The sequence below is a fragment of the Onychomys torridus genome, chromosome 17 (assembly GCF_903995425.1).
Source record: "Onychomys torridus chromosome 17, mOncTor1.1, whole genome shotgun sequence".
NCBI classification, from domain to species: domain Eukaryota; kingdom Metazoa; phylum Chordata; class Mammalia; order Rodentia; family Cricetidae; genus Onychomys; species Onychomys torridus.
In genome coordinates this window covers 10,021,071-10,045,451 of record NC_050459.1, presented here as the reverse complement: position 1 = coordinate 10,045,451, position 24,381 = coordinate 10,021,071, and the positions used below count along the sequence as shown (strand labels likewise).

Below are 24,381 nucleotides of genomic sequence, written 5' to 3'. Positions count from 1 at the left end.
AAACGCTTTTCTTGATGACCCACCTGACCTGGGACACTGCGGTGTGGACAACAGAACCCAAATGAGTGTGCTGGCATGGCCCTGCCACCTCCCCGCCCCATGGCCAGATGCTTCAGAGACAGCAGGGAAGCACCAGTGGGTCCAGAGTGGGCAGAGACCCTGCAGACTGTCCCTTTTCCAACCCTAGCCAGGCCCTGGCTTCCGGCACTCACCAGACAGGTAGGCAAAGCGCTTCTTCAGCTGCTCCTGGATGTCAGCGGCACAGAGCGGGACGATGTCTTGGTGCATGATTTCATCTGCAGGAAGAGCAGACACACTGTCACTGGGAGGGAACCTGGCCTCTGGCTCACAGGGGCCCTGGGAACAGCCCTCGGGAGCCTCGGGAACAAGCTACAAACACCTAGGGAGCTGGGGTCACGTGGCTGGAAAAAGGCATTTCAGTTTTCAACGATCAGAGCAAGTCTTTGTTTCTCAGTGTACAGAGGCTACGGGCTAAGTGATTCACCATTAATTTTTTACAATGTGTCTAAGAGCCAGAGAAGAAAAGAGGAAAAATGGGAAGAAGGGGAAAATGGAGAGAGAGAGAAGAAGTACTGGAGGAAAGGAAAGGGGGGTGGAGAGAGAGGAGAGAGAGAGAGAGAGAGAGAGAGAGAGAGAGAGAGAGAGAGAGAGAGAGAGAGAGAGAGAGAGACGCCAAGGGAGGAGGGCAGGGCCTGAGTCACAAGTAAACAAAGCGCCTTCTCCTCCCCTGCTCTGGCAGAGGTGCAGGCACCTAAGGGCTCTCACCTGCTGCCTATAGATGACTGTCTGGCTAAGCGGGGCGTCTGCCATCACCACAGACCTGCAGCCACTAACAAATCACCAGATGCTCAGGGCCCTGTGCCTGTCCTTGGTCCTACCATGCACCTGATGCCTCTGAGGACGGAGGCCTGGCTGCATGCTGGTGGCCCTGCCCTGGTGTGCACTGTAAGCCGTAGATTAACACAGGCACAGAAAGGCAGCACCCCAGCTGCCCCAAGATGGCCCTGACAGGAAGGGACCACCAGGACACTCTGGGGGAAGCCAACCCAAGAGACCGAAGGTGGTGGTTCTTACCACAAGGCTGGGCAGTGCTGACCACTCAGAGTCTGTTAGACCCATGACTCACACTGATCCCTGGCAGGTGGCTGGAAGGTAACGTCTACCCATGAAGACCCAGGTCACAAGAGGCCCAAGAGAGTGGGTAGTAGAGACCCTGTAACCTGAAAGCTCACGTGGAGGCAGCAGATATTAACTGTACAACATCGAGCTTAAATCCTGCTCTTTGGTGCTACAAATGCCTGCTGGAAAGCTTGTGACACTCAGCACATCAGGGCTCCACACAGGGGCTCCACACCATCATGGGGCCAAGAGGCAATGGGGATGCCATGTTTGCCAGAGCTTTGGGGAGCGGAGCTGTGTCACACAAGGAGAGAGCAGGGAACAATTGCTTCCGTTCGTCACACTGCAGACACCAGGCTGGCCTCACGTGTGAGCTCAACTCACAGAAGCCAACATCGTTCAGACTTCTTGGCAATGGTAATTACCACTTGTGGGGAGTGCAGGCCAGAAAGGGTCACCCACCAAGACATGTACCTTTAAATTCTGTGGAAGTGATTCAGGGCTTGTATACATATGAGGGGTGGCTCATCCTGTTGCCTACCTCGGGTGATGATGTGAGAGGATTCCTTCTCTGAGCAGCATTAACTCTAGGAGCAGGTAGGAGGCTAGGAGGCCTGCTCTCAAACCCCATTCTGATTTAAGGAGAGACAGTAATGCGGCCCGAGAGTCATCCTGAACTTCTGAGAAATGTGGGATCTAACAGGAAGTTTGTAGGCGACACCTTAGGCTGGCAATTTCTCCACAGTCGAGAATGGTCCATACAATGGTTCTCCAAAGGCAGTGAGGAGTTGAGCCTTGAGCAGGCCACAGCTCCCTGGGATCTTGCCATGGCCCCGGGGACCACAGATCTGGGCCCTTAAACTTCTAGGCTACAACTAGTCCCAAGGAAAGAAAATCCCAGCATCGTGGCCCTTGATGGAGGTATTCCTACAGAATCATCCAACTAGATTCCATGAGTTTGTAAATGTCATTGTCCCCCAGGGGAGACACATTCCCAGATGGGTAGGCTCCAAAGGGCATGAACCCAGCCTGCCTCCCAGGCTGTCCCATGTTTTGACCACCTGATAGAGTTGTTTCCATGGTCAGGGCCAGGTTTACACATGGCTGAGTTCCTCTTGGGGTCACCCAGGGGCCTCCTGGCTCACCTCTCTCCAGGAACTGGCCTCAGTGTATTCCTGAGTTCCTCAGACAGGAGAAGCATGTCCAGTCTGGGTCTCAGCACAGCTACCCCCAGAGGTGCCCATTCTGCCACGGCGCCTTCCTGAGCAGGACCTCAGCCCTCAGCCCACAGCCCATGAGCCACCACATGTCCCCATCAGGCCTGTAGCTGAAGAGGTCATGATACTTGGGCTTCCTCCTCCCTTTACATCATACAACAGCGGGGGCGGTGTGCTTAGTGCTTGCCTTGAAAACAAGGATCTGGGTTGAATCCCCAGAAGCCCCATGAAAAAAACCAGGCGTGTTGATGTGGCCATGGAACCCCAGTGCTGGGGAGGCAGGGACAGGCAGGCAGGTCCTGGGACTAGTGACCAGCCAATCTAGCCTACTCAGCAAGCCCCAGGCTAATGAGAGACGGTCTCAGAATAAACAACAAAAGGTTGCCAGAACCTGAGGAACCGCAGCTGAGGCCCACTGGTTCCCACAGGCACATGCACAGATGGGCACATGCCCTCTCACATACCTGCACACACATCCGAACATGCACACGAGACATAATATTACATGATCTAAATATTGTGTGCATGGTGCATGATCACGAGACAGTCCATAAGGACACTACAGGTGGCCACGGGCACTGTACAGCCAACACTGGAGTTTGGTCTTTACCGTCCCAGGCTCTAGAGCTCAGCAGGCTGGTGACATTTTCCCCTGTATTATAATCTCTTATTCTTTCTGATGTTTCTGCAACTGGAGAAAGATGGGTGAGCCCGTGCCTTGAGAGGCAAGCTTTCTCAGACTCCTCAGCGGGTCCAATCTGTAGACCAGCGGTGAAGTATAGGAAATTGTACTGCTGAGACTGACCAGCAGGGGGCAGAGTCCCAGAAGGTGACTTGGGCAGGAAACAGGTCACCCCCTCCCGTGGTGGTCAAAGGCCAGGCAGGCCAGCTTTCACAGAGCTCCTCTGTGTGAGCACAAGGAGGTACAGACAACATGCCACATCGAGGGACCCCTGCCATGACCCTGCCGGAGTCAGAGAGGCAGTTAGAGGGCTTCAGGACACAAGGGCAATTGACAGCCTGAGTCCAAACCCTCCCCAGCCTCAGGCCACTGCTCTCCCCCTTGGGTCCCATGTCAGGACACAGGAAGTGAGGAAAGAAGGCAGGTAGGTGTCCCAGCCCTTGAAGTGCAACCTGGGTGAGGTGCCCTGGTATGGCCTTCCTAGGGGTGAAGGGACCATCACCCCACACAAGATGAGGGAAGATTGTCATCTCAGTCCAGCTCAATTTGAACTGAGGTCCGACGGGCCTTCAACTGCTGAGTTTTATCCACACAAAGCGGCTGCCAGATTCTGGACTCTGGGTATCTGAGCCGAAACAGGAGGAGTCGTTCTTTTTGGGTGTCTGAGTCCACAGAGGAGGGGCCGTTCTTTGGTCTCTAGATCTTTGCGTTCTACAGAATTAGAGAGCTACAGTTGAAAGTCCTCACAAATCAACTCAAGGTGTCACGTCTCACTCCGGGTGGCGGATCCCTACACAGCATCTCATGTGCTTCCGCCTACCTGAGGGGCATTCTGACCCCTGGCTCTGCTACCCAAGGCCAGAGAAAGGGACAGTAACCGAGAGCACCTTAGGGCAAGGTGGGTTAGAGACCTGGGGGCGGGGGGCACCCTGTGTAGGGAGGCGGCGGCTGTGGTGTAGGAGCTGAGGGTTTGGATGAGAGCTGGTCCCTGCTTTGTTGATGACTCTGACCGGGGTCCTGGCCCCCTTAAGGGGACAAAGCAGAAGGGCTTGTAGTAAAGTCTGTTATTTGCTAATTATCTCCTTTTATTTATAGCCAACAAAAAGCCCATCCCCAAGGGCTTTTGCTCACTGTCAAACATAAAGCTTCCTTTCAAAGTCCAAGGTTGAAGGTCAAACGGGATTACATCACCAGTCATCCGGGTGGGAGGTCAGCCCCATCAAGACCCTCGAAGAGCCTCCAACCACAGACATGGTCACAATCACGGAAAGGAGACACGGGGAAGGCAGCTGGGCAGAATAAAACTTAAATTCTGCAAAGTGATGCTTGACGTGATATGCTTCACACTGGGTACATCCACAGGCCAGCAGGTCTGAGCAGAAGTCACAATGCCAGCAGGCCAGCTATGCAGTCACTTGCTGGGACAGAGGGTGGACCTGTGGCATATGCTAAGAGCTACTGGCCGGAATTGGCAGAATTCTTACATTTTTAAATCCCAGTTGTTTTTGTTTTGTTGGTTTGTTTATTGGTCATTTTGTTTATTTTTAAATATTTACATCACACACACACACACACACACACACACACACACACACACACACACACCACTAACCATCTTTATCCCCCTGAGCTTAGAAATCAAGTTCTTGAAAGCTTTAGAACTGAGACCCATAATAAAGACGGAACATAAGGCAGTAGGTTTGCCAACTCAGAATTACAGAGAGCCAGGCCAACAAGAGCTAGAAACCACCCATGCTCACATGCCACCAGGCATTTGACAACTGTGCGGGTAACACAGTTACAGGCTGGCACAGAGGATTACAGCACCCAGGGTGTTGTCCCGAGCTCTGCCTCCCCCAGGTATCTTCAATACCAGCCCACAGTTTTCAATTCAGTGTGTGGGAACCGACTTGGACGCTCATCACTGCGAGGTGAGGAATCCACTAACACAGGGGACATAAGAACACACGGGACATCGCCCGTGTTGTTCACCCCACACCAGGCATGGCCCTGGGGTGGAAGGTCAGGGGTTAAACGCTCACCTTCCCAAGGGCTGGAGTGTTGCACAGGCAAACACCTGCCCGAGCATTCACACCCTGGAGTGTGGGTGTCACTATGCACGGTGGTTTCCAAGCTTGCAACCACTCCTTAAAGGAACACTGCAGTCAGGAAGCTTGCTGTGCCCTCTGCCTGCCTCTCATGGGAGACACTGTTCACTCTCACATAGGTTCCCACAACTGGATGCAGCTGGCAGGCATGACTGGCAGCCTCCCTCGCTACACGAAAGTTGGTAGCACTTGACCTCTGCTGCCACCCATCCCGTGTCCAGTTCCCACTGTGGCATCTCTAAGGTCAGGTTCATAGAATGTCACCTCTGCCTGTCCCACAGAACTCTCTGCCATGCTCAGGAAAGATAAACATCACATGCAAAACCATCCCACACTGGAGAAGCCTGAGACGTCCTTGGGCGCCCATATTTCTTTCTCATCCTCAACTCTCCAGCCTCAGATGGGGGAGAGCCACCTAAAGTATCACAGTGTTGGGGGGCAGTGCTGCTCAGGCCAGCCCTCACAATCAGGATGTAGTCAGCGCTTCTAGGAAACCCTGACACACCCACTAAGCTACCACCAGGACAGTTTAGGGAAAAGCGCAAGTATGAAGCCCGCCCTTTCTCCCATCTACCAGGAAAGCCATTGTTTACTGAAGTCTGCAGAAGCCTGTTCCCACAGTGAAAAACACAAGAGAACTGTGGGGATCTTTGACCTTCAGTGTCCCAACCAATTGAATTATATTTCAATTGGTCCATACAGGAAACTGTTCTTCATAGTAGCAATAGCAACATATGCTTTCTGGTTGCTAATGGATTTAACCATCACAGGCACTTAGGAGGTAAGGTTACTCCTTGCATGAGTTAGACAGCTGGCCTAAAGTCACATGGTGATGCCTATGTGATTGCCGGGTCAATGTCAAGGAAGGACAGACAGAGGAGTTGGCTGGCTTGAGGCTCCAAGGGGAGGACCCAGCTGTAGAGTTCAGAAGCAGAAACTAGGGATGTCGTTTCTGATACTGAGAGGGCTGGATAAGTGGGCCTTGGAGGGAAGGTGCCCCTCGGTGCCTCCCCATGGCTTGTTCAGGGGCAACATCCACAGCTCAGCTCCCCTGAGCAGCTGATTCTCTCCTGAACCCTTCATCTTTGAGTCAATGGATGAAGAAATAGCTTTAGCATTTGTACGTGTCTACTCGGTGAGGTCTATATCTTTATGGCTCTTTACCACAGGCAGAAAGGAGAGTGTCCAGTGACCAGGGCAGCTGACTCCAAGCTGTGGACTGCAGTTGTAAAGATGAACGGGAATGGTGTGCAGGGTCAGGGTAGAGGTGCACGGGAGGAGGGCGTGGCAAGTGGGGCCTAGGGGATACAGAGGATAGAATGTGGAGGATGGGGCCTGGGCCATGGGGCTCCACCTCAGGTCATGGTTGCAGAAGCCAGGACAGCAGACAGGTGAGGGTACAGCTGAAGTCTTTCAGCCCAAGGCAGACTCCACATTGTCCTCATATAGAACATGTGCGAAGCTTACCCCCAACATCCTCCAAAATCACTTAATTGAGAGGTTGCATTCCAGGCCAATTCTCACACTAGGGCCCTGATTTCCTGAGACTGTCTGTAGAACCGGCTGCTGACCTGACCAAGAGGAGCCAAGTGTCCTGGGCATGAGTTACAGCTTGGCTGACAGGAGCTAAGTGACCTTGGCCACTGGTCCTAATGTTTCATCACAGCAATAGAAACCCTCAGACAATTGACTCTTAGAGACAGTCTAAAATAACCTCAGCACTTGTGTGGCCTCTCCCTTCAGGGTGACCTGCACATCTGGTGGTGGGGACCTGCACATTTGGTGGTGGTAGACATTTAACCATTACTGACATGCTGGATGAACACCTGCCTCTTCCCTGGTCCATATCCAGGGTAGTTGCCCGGGACCACCTAGCTCTCCAGCCAAGCTCCCTACATGTGCTGTGGGGGGTTTGCTATCACTCTAGTACTGGCAAAAGAATCAGGTGATGAGCAAGGCCCATGGCCTGTGCCTCCCCAGGGTGGCTTGGCCGCCTTCAGTCTCTGTAGGTCCTTTTAGAACCAATCATTCACAGACAGGCCCTGGGTTTGGAACAACTAGAGGAAGCCTAATGTGGAGAGTCAGGGAAGGGGGGATCAGGTCCTGTAACTGGATGCTGCCACTCCTGTCCGCCTGAGGCCACACCAACTGCCCCTCCAAGCTGTCACCAAGCCTCAAACACTGCCCTTGTCAAATGTCCTGTGACATTCGCGATAGCTGTCACACTGCCTCGGCCCAATTCTGAATGGTGTCCCACGGGAAATCAAAGCATTTACCAGCCAGTGGGGCCTTCCTGAGTGGGTCTGAGGAGCGGAGCCACTGGCACTCAGTCCAGACCCAACGATCCTGATTCAGAGGATGGACAGCCTCAAAGATGGAGGTGTACTGTCCCTGCCACAGTACAGGGTGGGAGCCACACAGCAGGCTGGGGCGGAGTACAGAATGTGGGAGTTTCCTTTAAGTGCATTTGCTGTGTATGTGGGGGGTGGGGTGGGGCTAGCGTATCTGACCTCACAGAGAGCCCAACACCCCCACTGAAGTTGGGGAGGTGTACGCTGAGCTAACCTTCAACAGGGCCAGAGAAGGAACTAGAAAGTCGGTCAGCATGGCTGGCCCTCCCAGCCTGCCCATGCTCATGCTTGGCTCCTGGCCTGTGGCCTCTGGGAAGAGTCTTCTGATGCTCAGGCCGTAAAGTCTCTGTGGTGCCTTCCATCCCACCAAGCAGCAGGACAGTGCACTCCCTGAACAGAGTACTGCACAGGGCATAGACTCAAGGGTCTTTGTGTCTAAGGGCCACCCTGAATTCCAGAGTGGAGCCAGTCTGTTTCAGTGCACCCTTCTTCCCTGCGGCCCCAAGTTCTTCTCCTTGGCCTATTAAAGTCCATGTGGCCCTGACAGCAGCTGAGGGCTCATTCTGGCCAGCCCCACCCTGCTGGAGGGGATGCCTCAGCTGCCATATCTCAGGACAGCTGAAGGCCAGGGAGCCTGCTGGGCTCTGACGACCACACCAACCTGACTTGGACTCACCAGAGGATGGGGGCTGAGGGACATCTGCTTCTGCTCACCTGTGTCAGGTGCCACCTTGGGCAGGCAGTGTGCAGACACAGTTATCGACCCATGAAGCATCGTTATATGACCACGAAATGGGGCCTCATCCCATTTCAGACACAGATTGCCACGCCCATGACGGTGTCGCCTGCGTGACAAATGCCTTGGATAAGGTAGTTACGTGGGAAAGGGGGGCTCGCGGCCCTCGGGTCTATGCCCCCGGCGACCCCTCATCAATTTGCCCGAATCAAGGTGCCAGGCTACACGGAACCACGCAGATCTGCTTGCAGAGGCTGGCTGGCACTCTGCCTTCTTCTCTTTGCAACTGTAATTATTGTTGTTTCCTTGTGTATTAATTCCAAGAAGTTAACTCTTAATATTCCTGATGTGCCCCATAAAGAGAGTAATGATTCCTCAAAAGTGGCTTCAATACCCCCACCTATGATCCAAGCTCTTAGGCCAACAGTTCAAGAGGGTCCCTAAAGTTTGGAGGAATTCATGAATGATTTAGAACAGAAAGAACTTATGATTCAGAAGGACAAAGACTCTAGCGAAGAGAGAATGAAAGTAAAGGTACAGGCACTCATAGGCAATTCACACGCGCAGCCGACAGCAGCTGCGAGGAAGCAGTTACAGGAATTAGCCATTCCTATAAGAATTATTCAGGGACAAATAGAGTTTCTCATCAAGGGTCGATGGTAGCAACCCCCTAACTTTAATCTTAGATACAATAATTATTTAGAGCCATTACCTTTTACGGGAGCTTATGACGTACATGGGAACCGATGTGTGAATCATAATGGTATGAAAACAGAATGGCATAAGTTACAGTTCATGGAAAGATTAGCTAGGTACCGACCCCCCTGGTGCCTTCTCACCCACAGGTAAAGGTTAAGATATTTTCACACAAATGAAACCATGGTTAGAACAATGATGAAAAGGGTATAATTTTGATACAGAACAAAGGTGTAGAAGGAGAACTACAGCTAGGGCCGTAATGTTCTCTGTCCGGATGAGGAACCACAAAAGAAAAAGTAAAGGCTATACTCATGAGATCTGTTAATCATTCTGAGAAAAGTGTGTAACTACATTGTTGATTCTATGTTTGTCACCCTACTGGCCGATTGCCGTGTTTCCCCAAGTAACTGTATAAAATTCACTGCTTGGTCTGAGTAAAATTGCAGCAGCTTCACAACATACTCTCGTGTCTGTGGCTGTCTGTCATTCGCCGAATCCCACTTATCCTGAGTACCTTCACCCCGTTCTCCCTCGGTCTGGTGGTCTAGCTGAGATCCAGTCCGCGGCAACAGATCAGTAAATGCTGAGCACAGGCCACAAATATCTCAAGACCGCAGGGGCAGCACCGGTGTCCCACTCCAGGACTTAGGCTGAACCACAGTAAGCTTAGCAACATGGGCTGCAGATGGAGCTGCTGGTATGCATGGCAGGAACATCCTGCCCCTGACCACCGGTGACTTCCTTAGGCTGACAGGTGAGTCTCTCCAGCAAGGGAGGGGACAGAAGAGGGGTGGGGTAGAACTTGGGAACCACAGGGATTCCAGTGAACACAGAAGCCTGGGAGACAGCAGCCTCATGAGGGAGTGAGCAGCCTTTGACCCCACAGCCATGGATGCAGCTCTACTCACTGGGTATCCTTCAGTTGGGATCTCCCGCTGACCTACAATGTCAAACCCAGCTTCACTGAGGTACATGAACAAATAGACACCATGTGGGGCTGAGGTGTACAATATGATGCATGCTTACACCATGAGATAATTTCCATGATCGCTCCATTACCTCAGCAGCATGTGTGTTTAGAAGGGTTCAGACTCACTCAGGAAATAGCCACCAAAGTGGGACTAACTGGAGTTTCCATACACAGCTTCAGTCAGGCCATTCTGTGTACCCGGTACTTTGAACCTCCAACCCCAACAGTAACCAGCGCTCCTCAGCTCCCCCAGCATACCACCCAATACTCTCATTAAGTTTTAAGAGCACAAACAGGCCTGACTCAGTGTCTAGGGGCCACTGTCTGGCTGGGATGATGGAAGAGTTGGGGGTGGTTGCACCCCCACTGAGGCACGGGTCTAAGAGGCCCATGGATCCATGATGGATGGCCTTTCTTTCTTCTGCACAGGACCGCTCACCTGACAGGCTCTGCTAAGTCTGTCACATTGTGGAGGGGGGTATTTATGGGAGGAATCAGCCCTCTACTCCTCACTTTCCTTCTGGGAGGTGCAGCCTTTCAGGTCCCACACAGAATGAGCAAGGGCATACAGTAGCCTGTAGTGGAATACTACTTTAATTATGTAAAAATGTGTTATGTTTGTTTATGTTGAAGAATATTACTTTAACTATGTAAAGGTGGGCTGCATTTGTTTGTGCCACATTTGTTTAACTATGTAAAGATGGGTTGCTGTTTCACCTTACCTGCTTAGGGCACCTGATTGGTTTAATAAAAAGCTAAGTGGCCAATAGCTAGGCAGAGGAGGGATAGGCGGGGCTGGCAGGCAGAGAGAATAAGTAGGAGGAGGAATCTAGGCTTGGGAGAGAACAAGGGAGAAAGGGAGGGAGATGCCTGGTCTCAGCTGGCCGCCAGCCAGTCAGACACAGAGAAAGCAGGAAAACAGGACATAAGAAAGAAAGAAAGAGAGAGAGAGAGAGAGAGAGAGAGAGAGAGAGAGAGAGAGAGAGAAAGAGAGAGAGAGAGAAAGAAAGAAAGAAAGAAAGAAAGAAAGAAAGAAAGAAAGAAAGGAAGGAAGGAAGGTAAAAAGCCCCGAGGCAAAACATAGATGAAGAGAAACAGGTTAAATTAAGTTATAAGAGCTAGTGGGACAAGCATAAGCTAAGGCTGAACATTCATAACTAAGTCTCCATGTCATGATTTGGAGGCTGGTGGTTGGAGAAAGCCTGCTACATTTGGCGCCCACATGTGGGGTGCCAAAATTCTGTTTTACCTTTATCACAGTGGCTGCTCTTTAAACTACCAGCGCATGGCTGGAACTAGTGGCCTGGGGGAAATTCTGTTCTCCCAGACAATGCTTGTGTTGCTGCTGCTAAAGGCAGCTTTAACTAAATCTCTGTTGTTCTAATAAACCTCAAGATTCAAAGGCTAGGGTGAAAATCTGCAAGCTCAGAGAGTTGGAGTAGCAACTGGCTAACTCTCTCTCTGCTGGTGTCCCCAGAAACCTCTCTCCTTCCATACTAAAAAACCCACACTGAGCTCCCCCGTTACTTCCTGTCAACTATTTGCTAACCCCGCCTCTCTGAGCCCAGGTTAATTTTATTTAATTAACACAAATGCAGCATAAACAAATGCAGTACATCTTTGTCTGGTTAAACAAATATTCCTCAACAGCAGCCAGTTCCCTGCCTGGCTTACTTCCCTTTTTACAGGGCTCTCTAGCTTATCCGGGCTGCAGAAATGACAGGATGTCTTTTTATGGCCAGGTTGTATCCCACTGCGACTATGGACCACATTCTTTGTATCCATCACCCACTGATGACACCAAGGCAGATCCACCTTGGCAGGTGTGACATCTCGGTGAGCAGGGATGCAGGTGTAAACCTGCGAGCGGCACAGCTGCGCTGTGTTGTAGTTCTATTTTTAGTGTGCTTTCCATGAGGCTCACACTACTCTGCATTTCCACCAGTGGTGAAGCCTCCCCTTTTCTCCACAAATCCTCTGTGATGGCCTAGAAAGGGATAGCCACAACCACGGAGTCCAGGAAGCACCTGCTGATGATGTTCATTGTTGGACTGTGGCACCTTGGGTATCATCACTACCGTGCCACAATGACCCAGAAGCTCCAGACAGTGTGTGTGGGACACTGAACCAGTCTGCAGGAGGGAGAGACACACTCTGGGCACTAGCCTTGCCCACCACACGCTTCTGAGCTATGACACCGGGCAATCTGTGTTTTCCTTTCTGGCCTCCAGATACGAAACAGGGCTGAGAATTCTCCCCTTGTGGGCTGGAGGCCGCTGTCTGGTGAGCACAGCCTGTGGGCACTGCTAACATTGCTGACAACAATACCTCGCTCTATGAAGACATTGCCAGATACACAGTATCCAGCACCTTACCCTTGGCCCGATGCGGCTGACAAGGGTCAAGGCTAAAAACACCTGAGTAGTAGCTGCCATTGCAATCAGAGGCTCCTTGGAGGTAGGCTGTGGGTCACAGAGTGTGCGGGTGCACAGGATGCTGAGGAGATGGGATCACCTAGGTTATGCCCTTGACCAAGGTCACCACAAGGTGACACTTGTACTCTCCCAGCCTCTCCTTGGACTTTCCTTCCAGGATGCCAGGGATGATAGAGAGCCCAGGCAGTAACAGTATTGGAAGGCCAATTCTTGCTGGTTCTTGGGGCACTCTGTCATTTCCTCTTCATCCCTGATAAGAGAGCCCAGAGGGACCAGTGGTAGGTCTGCTGGCATTAGACACAGAACCAGTAGGCATCAGGGGGTATGCCCATTCTCTGAATGACTCCTGCCATATTGTCAATGCTCCAGAACCAAACTCACAAGCCAGGCATAAGACATGCCTTCAAGATGGTTCCCACCAAAAGAAGGCAGAGCTGCTTACTACAAGAGGCAGGCCCCAGCCCCTGCTTCCTGTCCCTGCATCCTGCCCATTTAGGGGACCTCAGTGTGAAACAGAAAAATTGGCTTCCAGATGGCTGTGTTTCCAAACACTCAAGTCCAAGAGTCACAGCCATCTGGCCATACCCACTTCTCGACTTAGGACAGGAAGAGAAGTCTTAAAAGTCTCAGACAGGAAGTCTTGGAAAATATCTCTGAAGAAGCAACCAGACCGGACCTGGCATGGTGAGGTATGGCATGTGAAGTGTGGTGGGGGCAGATCTTTAGCATGTCAGAGCCTAGCCAGGAGTCCACCTGGCACCTCAGTGGTTAACTATGCCCTGATAGCCACACAGTGGGTTTTTGGTGCTGATGCAGGTGGGATGAGCCCAGCCTAGCCCAAGGCTGAGGCTGAGTGATGGACAGGTGAGTGGATGCCTCGTTCCCTTTGTACCCATTCTAAAGTAATGACTTGTAGACAGGATCTCTCAGAACACCTCAGAGAGGGCAATGCAAAGAGTCCCACGTCGCATGCCCCTGCCCCCCCCCCCCCAGGCAGAGAGCTATGTTTTGTTCCCACGGACACTGGGCTCCCCATGGCCTGGTGCTAAGAGCCTCCCGGGATGGGACGGATCCCATGCCCCTCCCCTAAATGCACAGAGGGACTTTTTATCTCCCATTAAGAACTAAGGCTTCTACAGATCTAAAACAAACAATTATGTCAACCTTCACCAGAGACAGCAAGGCAGCGCACTGAGGAGGCTGACCTCACCAAGGCAAGGGACAAGAGCTGGCCCTGCAGCAGACCGTGGGCACAGGATGGCAGAGGGGACAGGGGACCACCGGGGAGACTCGGAGATGATGAAAAAGTCAGTGGAGTCAGTCAGAGCCACCAGCGTGTGGCAGAGACTCCGAGATAGAGAGTGAGATACCCCGAGACAGACAGACAGACTGACTGAGAGTGGCAAAGACGTGTGGGGGTGGGACTGGTGGAGGTCTCTCTCTCTCTCTCTCTCTCTCTCTCTCTCTCTCTCTCTCACTCACACACACACACACACACACACACACACACACACACACACCCCTGCGGGTCTCACGGATCACAGACAGGCCTGGGCTGAACATGTGTGCTCCAACGTGACATACCCATTCTCCACCAGCCATGATAACCTTAAGGTCTCCCACCCTGGCTCAGGGACAGGGTTCTAGGCCCACCTGTCTCCATTGAGTGCACAGGTACTAATGAGCACTGGGTGCCCACAGGGGAGTGTCCACTTAGAGAAACGGCCTACAGTCACAGAAGGCCGCTGTTGCATCCGTCACACGCACTGTTTATTTGGAAATCTGAGAAATGGTTCCTGGAAGCCAAAGGAAAGACCCTTACCCTAGTCTTAACCAACTCCCCCAGGAAAGAAAGACCTCTGAGTGATTGATATCTTAAAAGTACAGTACACCGTATGAGTACACCAAGAATTTAAGGGGTGGTTGTAAGAATTCAGAACTCCACCTGGCTAAGACAAGCAGACATCAACTGTGATTCCGAATGGTGCCTTGCCTCTGACGTGCTGGGGACCCTCTATGACCGCTCACTGTCCCCAGGGACTTCACTGGAAATCGGACACTCCGTATTTATTTATTGTCACAGAGCTGAGGACTGACTCATTAAAATTCACAAAACCCCTTTATGGGTCATTCATCAGTGCTTGGCAGAAATGCCAGCAGGAAATGTAATTATGACAAAATACTTCACAAGGAGTGCCCTTCCTCTCAGAAATAATGGAGGCTCTCCAAGCGACTTCCTTTCTGCCAGGCCCCTCCATCTCTTTTTTCCTGGGATGACTCTGCTCCCTTCCCTGTTCTTTTAGTGCCAAAGCCTGGCACCAGGCCACCGGTACCGCCTCATGGTGCCTGCCCTCCCACAGAGGCAGAGCCAGGTCTAATGAGAATACCGAGGCCCCCAGGAAACAGCCAGTCCATTGCCGAAAGGTCATGGCCATCTATCCTGCTGTCCCCGAGGCTCTGCCATCAGATGGGCAGCTGTGGGGATAACACTCGCCAGGTATTCCTGCTAGGAGGAAAGCAAAGTCATGCCACCGGCTCTGGAGGTAGCTTTCACTAGCCGGCCTGTCCACGGAAAAACCCCGGAACAAAGGAGATCATTCGTTTCCAGCCTTCCAAGGTGTGCAGCCTCCCTTCATCTGGAAGCAGATGTGACTGCCGCTGTCCTCAAGGGACGGACGCTCAGGCCCGGTCTGAGGGGTACTGCCCAGACCAGGAGGGCAAGGCATCACACGCCCCCCCTCCATCCTGCGGGGGCGGGAGGGTGGTTTTTCTCTATAACCCAGCCCATGCCCCACCCCCATCTGCACCCTGCTGTAGGAGCCCCGAGCGGAAGAGTCTCCAGCCAACAATAGGACCCCAGCACCAGAACAACCCAGCCCCACCTGGCCTCTGCGTCCCCACTCAATTACCGTACACATACTCACTCCGCCCCACCCCCCTTGCCTCTCACGACACATCCATAGCAAACTCGCTCAGTCCGAGGGAAACCAGGACGCAGCAGAGGACGGACGCACCTGCACTTGTCTTCAGCAGGAGCCACAGGGCAGTGACGTCCTGGGACAGCAGGGAGATGAGGCTCAAAGTCATGCTGTCGCCCTCACCACGGGTCAAGAGTCGGCGGCGGCGACCTGTTTGCTGGCAAGCCTGCCTGGGGCGCACAAAGGAAGCCGGCGGCGGAGCTCCATCTTGGGCTGCGGAGTGGGGACGCTGTGCCTCCCCGGCTTTGCGGCGCAGGGCTGGCCTCTGAGTGCCGCGGGATGCGGCGGCTGCTCCTGCTCCTTGCAGGGTCTCAGATTCATTCGGATTCGATGTCCTGATTAAGGAGCTAGAATCAGCTCACTTATCCTGCTGCCCATGATTAACTGTTGAGAGCCCGGCAGCAGCTGAGTCCTGCTGGCTGCAGAGCCAGGCAGCCTGTTGTTTGTCTGGACCCTCCCTGCAGGGGCCCTACCTCAGTCAGGTTCCATCCACAGGGACAGCCCGGCACAGGGACCTAAGCTATAGAGGCCCCAGCTCAGCCAGGTCCTATCCACCCACACAGCCCTTAATCACCCGCCCTCCAAGCTTAGCCAGGTCCTGTCCATTCATACAGCCCTTGGGTGCGAGGCACGTCCCCTACCCAGGTAGACTATTCCTCTGGGGGTAACCCTCAGACTCCTCCATTCTCCAGAGGGTGGACGATGTCATGGTGGAGGGAAGGGCTCAGAAGTGGGGTCTCCCAGGCTCCAGGTTCAACTGCAGCTTGCTGGGAGGTTGGGCGTCATTGTTTGCACCATCTGCAGCCTCAGTTTCCCTGTGCTAAAACTGGTGAGAGAGGGAGATGGCCTTTGTGGTGCTTTGCAGGACTCCATCTTCCTGGGTGGTAGTCATCACTCCAGTCCTGTGGCCGCAGCCACCAGGCAGCAATGAGCAAAGATGCTAAAACTCGACCTCACACTTGCCCGAGCCTGCTTCTCTGTACAGCAGTCACGTGATGGCCTCTCTGTCCCAGGTCCCCACCAGCGTCAGAAGTCCCTCGGCAGCTCTAGCTTCTTCATGCTTCTCATCCTCGTTTGTGGGGTTCCCAACATTATTGATGCCTAATGAATGGTTTCCGTTACCAGAGTCCTGTTGCCTTTGTGCTGGGACTCTGGTACCTGGGCACATGCTCTGGGAGCTGACCTGACAGGGTCTGCTCCACAGGCATCTGGGGCTCCTGCCTGCTACCAGCAGAATAAAGCCTATCTCAGGCCAACCTTGCCTGGACTCAGGCGGCCAGGCCATCAGAGGCTTGCAACCACAGTGTAAATAGATGGGCATGCCGGGCTCACAGTCTGGAATCCATCTTCATCCTCCCCCATGTCCCGACCCTGTTCTTGGGAGGTGTCAACTGCCAAGGGAATCCTCTTTAGTCAGTCTCCTTGTCTTTCTCAGCCTCTCTGACATCACTGTCTTCTGATGGAACAACCTTCTCTTCATCAACCCACAGGGACAGGACAATTGCTGGGACCACCAGAGCAGATCAAGGCATGATTCAACCCCATGTCCAACCTCCAGTTCCTCCAAACTCAAGGCAGAGGAGAACACACCCCACCCCAAGTACCTACTTTGTGGAGACGTGTTCAAGGCTGCCAAGATCCACCCCCACTGAGGCCACTGAAGGTCCATGGTCTTCCACTGTACTGGAGCCCCAGGACAGTGAAGGCACAGGGTGACTTGAGGTGCCCACACGGCAGCAAACACATATGGAGTGAAAGCAAAACTGTGTTCTGAGAAGCAAGCTGCTTACAGAGGGAGTTATTATTAAGCCCAGGGACAGGAGGAAGTCCAGGGCTGTCTTCTGCTGAGAAGGGGCCATGTGACAGAGGGAGGTGCCTGGGGACAGAAGCAAGATCCATGGAGCTAGCCAGTTCCTTCTTCTTGCCTGCTCTTCTCTCTGTGTCTCCCCCCACTCCCACATGCTTGTCACAATTAAGTATGTGCAAGGACCAGAGAGCTACAGGGCACGTGGTGGGTTCTCATTGGTTGACCAAGTGAGTGATGTGTCAGAGGGGATGGAGGGCCCACCAAGGCCTACTGTGATGCAGATGGAGAGAGGCTGGCTGCTGCCCTATGTCCAGGCTTCAAGATGTCCTTGTGGCCCTGACCGCTCACTTCATGATTTCTTTTTGGGAGAATGACTCCCTTGCTACACTGAAACCCTGTCACTTTTCGAAGGTCCTTAGCACTCCAGCTTCCTACAGAAGGTCTGGCCTGTGCTCAAGGCCACCACCAGCTGTCATCTGACTTGCCAGTGCCCTCCCTCCTTAAAACCGCAGCTCATGAGCCTTGCCCACACTTTCACTACGACATAAAAGTGACATCCCACTGCTAAGGCCACCTTCCTGGTTTTTTTTTTTTTTTTTCATCCCAGCCTGCAGCAGATTCCTGGCCAAGCCCAAAGTCTGGGAAGTATTGAAGTGAACTGAAACATTTAATGCAGAACCTTAATGCAGGTGCACAGAGAACAGCCCAGACCAGCAGGGAGATCCTAATTCCATTCTGGATCTGTAGTAAAGCATGGCCCACAGCCATAGTAGGGTTCACAGAAACTAGCTATGCTGTCGTTGAATATGGTCAAAGAAGCAGACAGAGTTTAGGAAAGAGGCCACTGTGCAGAGGGTGTGTATGCTCCTTTATGGGGGTGCTCATGTACCTACTTCCATTCAGACCCTAGGAAGAAAACAGACTGAGATGGTCAAGTTTCAGCTCTACGGAAGGCAGATTCCCAGACAAGGATGAAGTTCCTCTGAGCTCATGTTATCTTCCCACAATAGCCCACATTTCCTGAACGCCGGGAGAAAACACTTTGAAAGCCCATTTCAAACCCTGCATCTGTTCAGCTCCTTACCCACACACTCCTCCCTTCCCCAAGGTCACCTTTCCTGAGGATAGCTCCCCTCCTGCCCTCTGAGCCCACTACTTGTGTGGATCCAAGAACTCCCTATGCTTTTCTCCTGTGCTCCACTGTGTGTTAGTATGCCATGAGTGTGTGGAGTACATGTGTGAGTGACTGAGCCCCAAGTGGCTAAGCTCTGTCTCCATCTTGCCGCTGCTTAGGATCCACTGTACCCAGAACACACTGTACAGCAGATAGGTATCAGACACTGACCAGGCCTTAGAGGGGGGTGGGAGCAGGAGGCTCAGAGCCACTGTGCAGATATGTCTCTAGGAGCCTCCTCCATGCTTTCTTGTGGTCCTTAGAGGCCTGGGGATGACACAATTCCCATGCAACTGGTGGCTGGGGCCTTCCCACGCTCTTCCACATAGTGCTTTGTGATAGGCCCTACAGTATCCTCCATCACGCCAGCAGGAAACCCTCTGGCTTTGCTCCCAAGCAATGATGAGTGAGCAGTGTGGATAGAAAGTGTGCTCCTTAGCATGTGTATGTTCAGGAACAGGCTCCAAGTAGCTTTATTCAAGACTGGAGACAAGGGGCAAGGTCAAAGGGCAGAGAAGAATTTCAGGGCCAGACCCCAGGTCTGGGTGGCTGGGCAGCCCTATGACGCCCTGCAGGAAGAGAGACTTGAGTGTAGGGACAGTGCCTTACTTGTCGGTGGCTGCTTTCAGACTCAGGCAGACAGCTGAATCGTGAGGTCCACCCATGGAGGGTCACAGCCTGGGGAGTAGCTGACTTAAGAGTGTACAGCTAATCCAGCTGCTTTCCCCAGACCAGGGGGTCCAAGGGCTGCGATGTACCCAAATGGAATGTTACCCCTTTAAATACCATTTTTCTTCCAGGGCCACTTTGTTTTTCAAGCACTGTGGTTCTGGGCTGGGGCTGTCTCTTAGATAAAAGAGTAGATCTGGAACTACATACAGTCTGAAGAACACAGCTGTTGCTCAAGTTCAAATGAGCCTGCTTTTTCCTCGACTGAAGGCAAAATGTAACTTGTGAGACACGGCCTATGGCAGATAGGGATGATCCTGGCCTCAAGAAAAAGCATCTCTGGCCTTCTGGAAGCCTGCTGTGCTTCTGTCCCACAGCTTTCTGCTCCTTGCTTCTTACTAGCTTCTTGGATTGTTCATGTGGACTTTTCCTCAGGGATACATTGGCCTGCAGGTCCTAATCCCCTCACCACTGGAGAATTGGCCTGCTTGCTGTCTGGTGACGCTGCATTGGTGAGCGGACCATCATCAGGAACCGACCTGGGCACCCTGGACCTGGCCATGTCCTACCGCCAGACCTTGAGGTGGACACTCAAGTCACAGACCCACCACATTTCTGCTAGACTGGGCCTGCAGCTCCTTTCTCCTGGGACTTAGGTGGCCAGATTTAAGGCTCCTCGGATCAGCCAGATCCCTCTCACACTGGTACTCCCAATCAAAGAACCTCAAAACTTAAACTGATGTGGAGGGGAATTGGGGAATTGGGGTGGGGGTGGAGGGATGAAAGGGAGAATCACTGTGCTTCGATCAGCCTGATGTAAAGGGTGGTTGGTGTTTCCTGCATTGTATCTTTTCTTACTGTTTCTTTAATCAATGGGATGAGAGGGGGAAAAAAAAGAGTGTACAGCTGAGTTATGGCCAGGAGTCAGTGAGCTGCCGGCCCCTGGCAGATGGAGGAGCTTGCCACATTTCTCAAAGTCTAGGGTAGCATGACAGCTGACATTTCATGTCATTCTCCTCATCAGATGCGCCAAGGCCAGCGGTGTGAGCCTGGGGCCCACACTTCCCATCCAGCAGAAGCCCAGGGTTTTGCCATCAGGGCAGAAAACTCTACAAGGGAGTTGTCTACTTAAGAGTCACACATCGTTCAGTGTGCTGGGTGAGGTGGTTCCGCTGACAGGCAGGGACTTTTCTACCTGTGACAGAAGGTGATATGAGGGCTAATGTGTAGCTGAGCAGAAGAGCCCTTGAACTGTATGTGCAGGACCCTGAGTTCCATTTCCAGCCACACACACACCACACTCATGCACACACATGCACACTTATACACACAAGCACACACAACACACTCATGCACTCACACGCACACTTATACACACAAGCACACATGCACACACACATGCACACACACTTTCATACACATATACACACAAGCACACATGCACACACAGGCTCACACACACTAACACATGTGTATATGCACAAGCACACATGCACACACACACATACACACACATGCACACACACACTTTCATACACATATACAAAAAGCACACATGCATACACACGTTCTCACACACACACACCACAACACTTACACACACACACACACACACGCTCACACACACTCACACATGTGTATATGCACAAGCACACATGCACACACACACATACACACACATGCACACACACTTTCATACACATATACACACAAGCACACATGCATACTCACATTCTCTCACACACACAACACTTACACACACACACACACACACACACACACACACACGCACACGCACGCACGCACACACGCATGCACACACAAAGGTAATTTGACAAGGCTCAACGCATGTGGGGAAACAGCTACAAGTCAAAGCGTAGGTCCTACAGGGACTGAAGAGTTGGGAAGAAGACGCCTGCTGCAGAGGACCCTGGGGGAGGGACAGCCCAGCCTCTGGGGGACGGAGACTCCACCTTCCTGAGGCTCCGACATCACTGTTCATCCCCAGTGGCTCTCAACCTTCCTAACGCTGCGACCCTTTAGTACAGTTCCTCGCGGTGTGAGGACCCCAAGCATAAGATGATTATTGTTGCTGGGCAGTCGTGGAGCACTCCTTAATACTGGCACTGGGGAAGCAGTTCAAGGCCAGCCTGGTCTGCAGAGCTAGTTCCAGGACAGCCAAAACTACATAAACCCCATCTTGAAAAACTAAAAACTAAAAAAAATTATCATTGTTGCTACTTCATAAATATACTTTTGCTACTGTTATGAATCATGATGCAACTATCTGATAGGCAGGATATCTGATGTGTAACCCCCAAAGGAGTCATGACCCCACAGGTTGAGAACCCCTGAGTTAAAGTTTGGACTGTGATTGTTGGCTCTGAATTCACCTCTTCGCTGAGAACTCCAGGCTTTGGTGCAAGGGTGGTCCAGCCTGCCTCATGCAGGGATGGCTGATTTATGGGATGAAACATAGCATTATCAACCAAATTTCAATATTTGGTATATAGTACTTAAATATCCTATTTAAAAATATTTATTTTACTTTTAGTTATGTGCATACATATGTGTCTGTGTGTGGATATGTGCATGTGAGTGCAGGTACCCGAGGTGCCTAGAAGTGTTGAATCCCTCACAGCTGGAGTTACAGGTGGTTGTTAACCACCTACTGTGGGCTGCTGAACACTGAACTTGATCTTAGATGTTGACCCATCTTCCAGCCCAGAGTATTATATTTTAAACATATACTTTAAATGGCTGGTATGGATTGGTCCAGCCCGAAAGAACTATAGCCTGGGACATGTGTGACCAATGACATGGGCTCCTGACACCAAGTTTCACCTGACCCCAGGTGAGTCCGGAGGGCCATGTCTCCCCGTGGATGACTGAGCTGGTTACAGGTAATATCTGCTCTGTCCTGCCAAAGACTCCTCCTGCCTTGGCAGCAGAGCAGCCCTTCCCTAAGGTCATCAGGGTCCCACATCCTCTAGACACTGTAGACACACTAGGGGAAACATCCTAATGCATTGAAGTCAGAGCTCTAGGGGAAGCAGCACTTTGTGACCCTTGCTGGAAGGAGCTGGAAACCTCAGAAGACCAGCTTTTCACTCAGTGCCACCGTGCAAGGAAACGACATCATTGTCAGAGACGCCAAATGTATCCAAGGAAAAGCCAACCTCACTCTGCATGGTGGTGCAGGCTGAGAACCATCAATACCATCAAGGCCAGGCTCAAAGCACACAAAATCAGGCCCTTCTAGGGGTACACCCGTCTCCCCAGATCCCTTCTGTCCAATTCCAAACAAACGCTAGCTTAGAAATACGTCCCAGCACAACCTCCCAGGCCAGGCCCTTAGCCTCAGAACTGTCCTTTCCAACCCTGTTTCACCAGGGTCCCCCACAGCCTCCCATCCCTATCCATGGCTCTCCACACTGTCCCCACTTCTGAGCCTCCCAACCTTGGAATATAATCATATAATCGTGACACTGGGTTTTATGTTTTAATCCATTTTTGTGTACCCCTTTCCAGTCTTGTCTTTTCTTTTTGGTTTTTCAAGACAGAGTTTCTCTGTGTAGCTTTGTGCCTTTCCTGGAACTCACTCTGTAGACCAGGTGGGCCTCGAACTCACAGAGATCTGCCTGCCTCTGCCTCCTGAGTGCTGGGATTAAAGGTGTGCACCACCACTGCCCGGCTCCAGTGTTTTTCATGGATTTAAACTTTTTCTTCCTACAGCAGTGGTGAACTTTTATGTCTTTGGTTATAGGGATTAACAGTAGCAGAAGGCAGAAATTCTGCTTCTGTTCACCTTTAACTAACTTTCACTTCTTATTTGTGTGTTTTACAGTGTCTGTGATGGTTAATATTGTCAACATGACAGGATCGAGAATCTCCAAGCGGCAAACTTCAGGACCCATCTGTGAGGGAGCCTCTAGATTGAGTTAATTGGCGTGGGGCAACCCACCTAAATAAATGAGGGGTCTGCACTGCCCCACGGGCTGGGGTCTTGGGATGAATAAAGAGGAAGAAGCCAGCTGAACACCAGCAGGCATCACTCTGTTCCCTGACTGCAGATACAAGTGACCAGCTGCCTCACAATCCTGTTGCCAGGCCTTCCCCGCCATGACAAGACTACCCAGAGCCAAAACAAACCCTCCCTTCCTTCAGCGGTGTTCGTCAGGTATTTTATTTCATCACAACAACATGGAAAGTAACTAACGCAGTATCAGTGAGTGTGGTGGTGGTATTTACAGACAGCAGGGACGGAAGCCGGGAAAGACCCCTGTACTGAGACTGAGCCTGGAAACACCCAGAACCTCGGAAAAAACACAACACCAGGCCCAGAATCAGCTTCCTGAAGGCCACAGGGCAGACTCACCACTATTGGCAAGCCTACCTATGCCCATATTGATTAGCTAAACAGGAAGGCCCAACATGGAAACTAGATACACAAGCCCCAGGGAACCAATGGCTTTGGAAGATCCTTGCTTCCCCTGAGCTTGGAAGAGGCCTAAAAGCCGTGGGCTCAGGATGCTGGGCCATGTCCACCCTCTGGGCTTCAGGAGTGGTAGCTTTGTTGGACAAGGGTGAGGCCACTGGGCCAGCACCAATGCTGTGGGCAGAGCAGCCATCCCTGGTGGACAGCTGCATCGCACAAACCCGGGCAATCCAGTGAGGCTGGCAGCTGTGGGCAGATATGCCGCATCTCGGAAAGCAAACACAGGTGGGACCTAAGTCAAATAAAAGGCCACAGGAGCCGGGACACAGCGGGTGTGGCCACGCCTATCTTCCAGGATGCTCCTGGCACACCAGGCACTGTGGACACAGGAACAACAGGGGTGCGACAGGGTGATACCTCTACTCAGGTGTCAAACGGGACTCCGTGGACAGGGTTATCAGATTCTGTACCCCTAAACCTGTCTCCATCCCGAGTCTGGAAGTGGAAGCTCACCTGTAGTTAGAGGTGCCAGGATTCACAGAAGTCACCTAAGTCCCCTAGAGGACCAGGGAGTCTCAGTCTCAGGACACCCCTGAGACTACTGAAGGCAATTCTGGACTCCAGGTTGATGAGAAGTGGGGAGGTGATCTGCTTGGGTCTCCCCACCGAGAAGCTCAGGACATGATGGAGTCGATGGTCCTGTAGGGCTCACAGCTGCTGCTGCAGGGTGAGTTGGGTAAGACGCAGCCCAACTGCTCAACTGCCCTGTGGGAGTGGCCCAGGCTGTAGGTCACGATCCAGCAAGGCCAGCATCCCATGGCTGCCTGGATATACCTGGGATGGTGAGAGCTGATCAGTTCCACCCAGCTGCCAGGGTGTGTCTGAGGTCTGTGCTGAAGTTTCGTGGGGGTGGCAGAAAGGAGGGTGAGGCCCAGGATTCCAGGCCTACGGTGCAGGGCTGAGCAGACAGAAACACA

General features: G+C 52.2%; 1 protein-coding gene across 11 annotated transcripts in view; it reads right to left on the bottom strand.

Annotated features, from left to right (window-relative positions):
* The window catches only part of Mcf2l (MCF.2 cell line derived transforming sequence like), a 147,223-nt gene that overhangs the window by 57,880 nt on the left and 64,962 nt on the right, over positions 1-24,381 (bottom strand). For 9 of the 11 annotated variants that reach the window (XM_036166687.1, XM_036166686.1, XM_036166680.1 and 6 more), the window contains exon 2: positions 213-296. In XM_036166687.1, coding sequence (XP_036022580.1) covers positions 213-296 — 84 coding nt within the window. Of the gene's footprint in view, positions 1-212; positions 297-15,352; positions 15,804-24,381 lie in introns of those variants that run through there. The other 2 variants (XM_036166689.1, XM_036166685.1) reach the window with 2 other exon arrangements.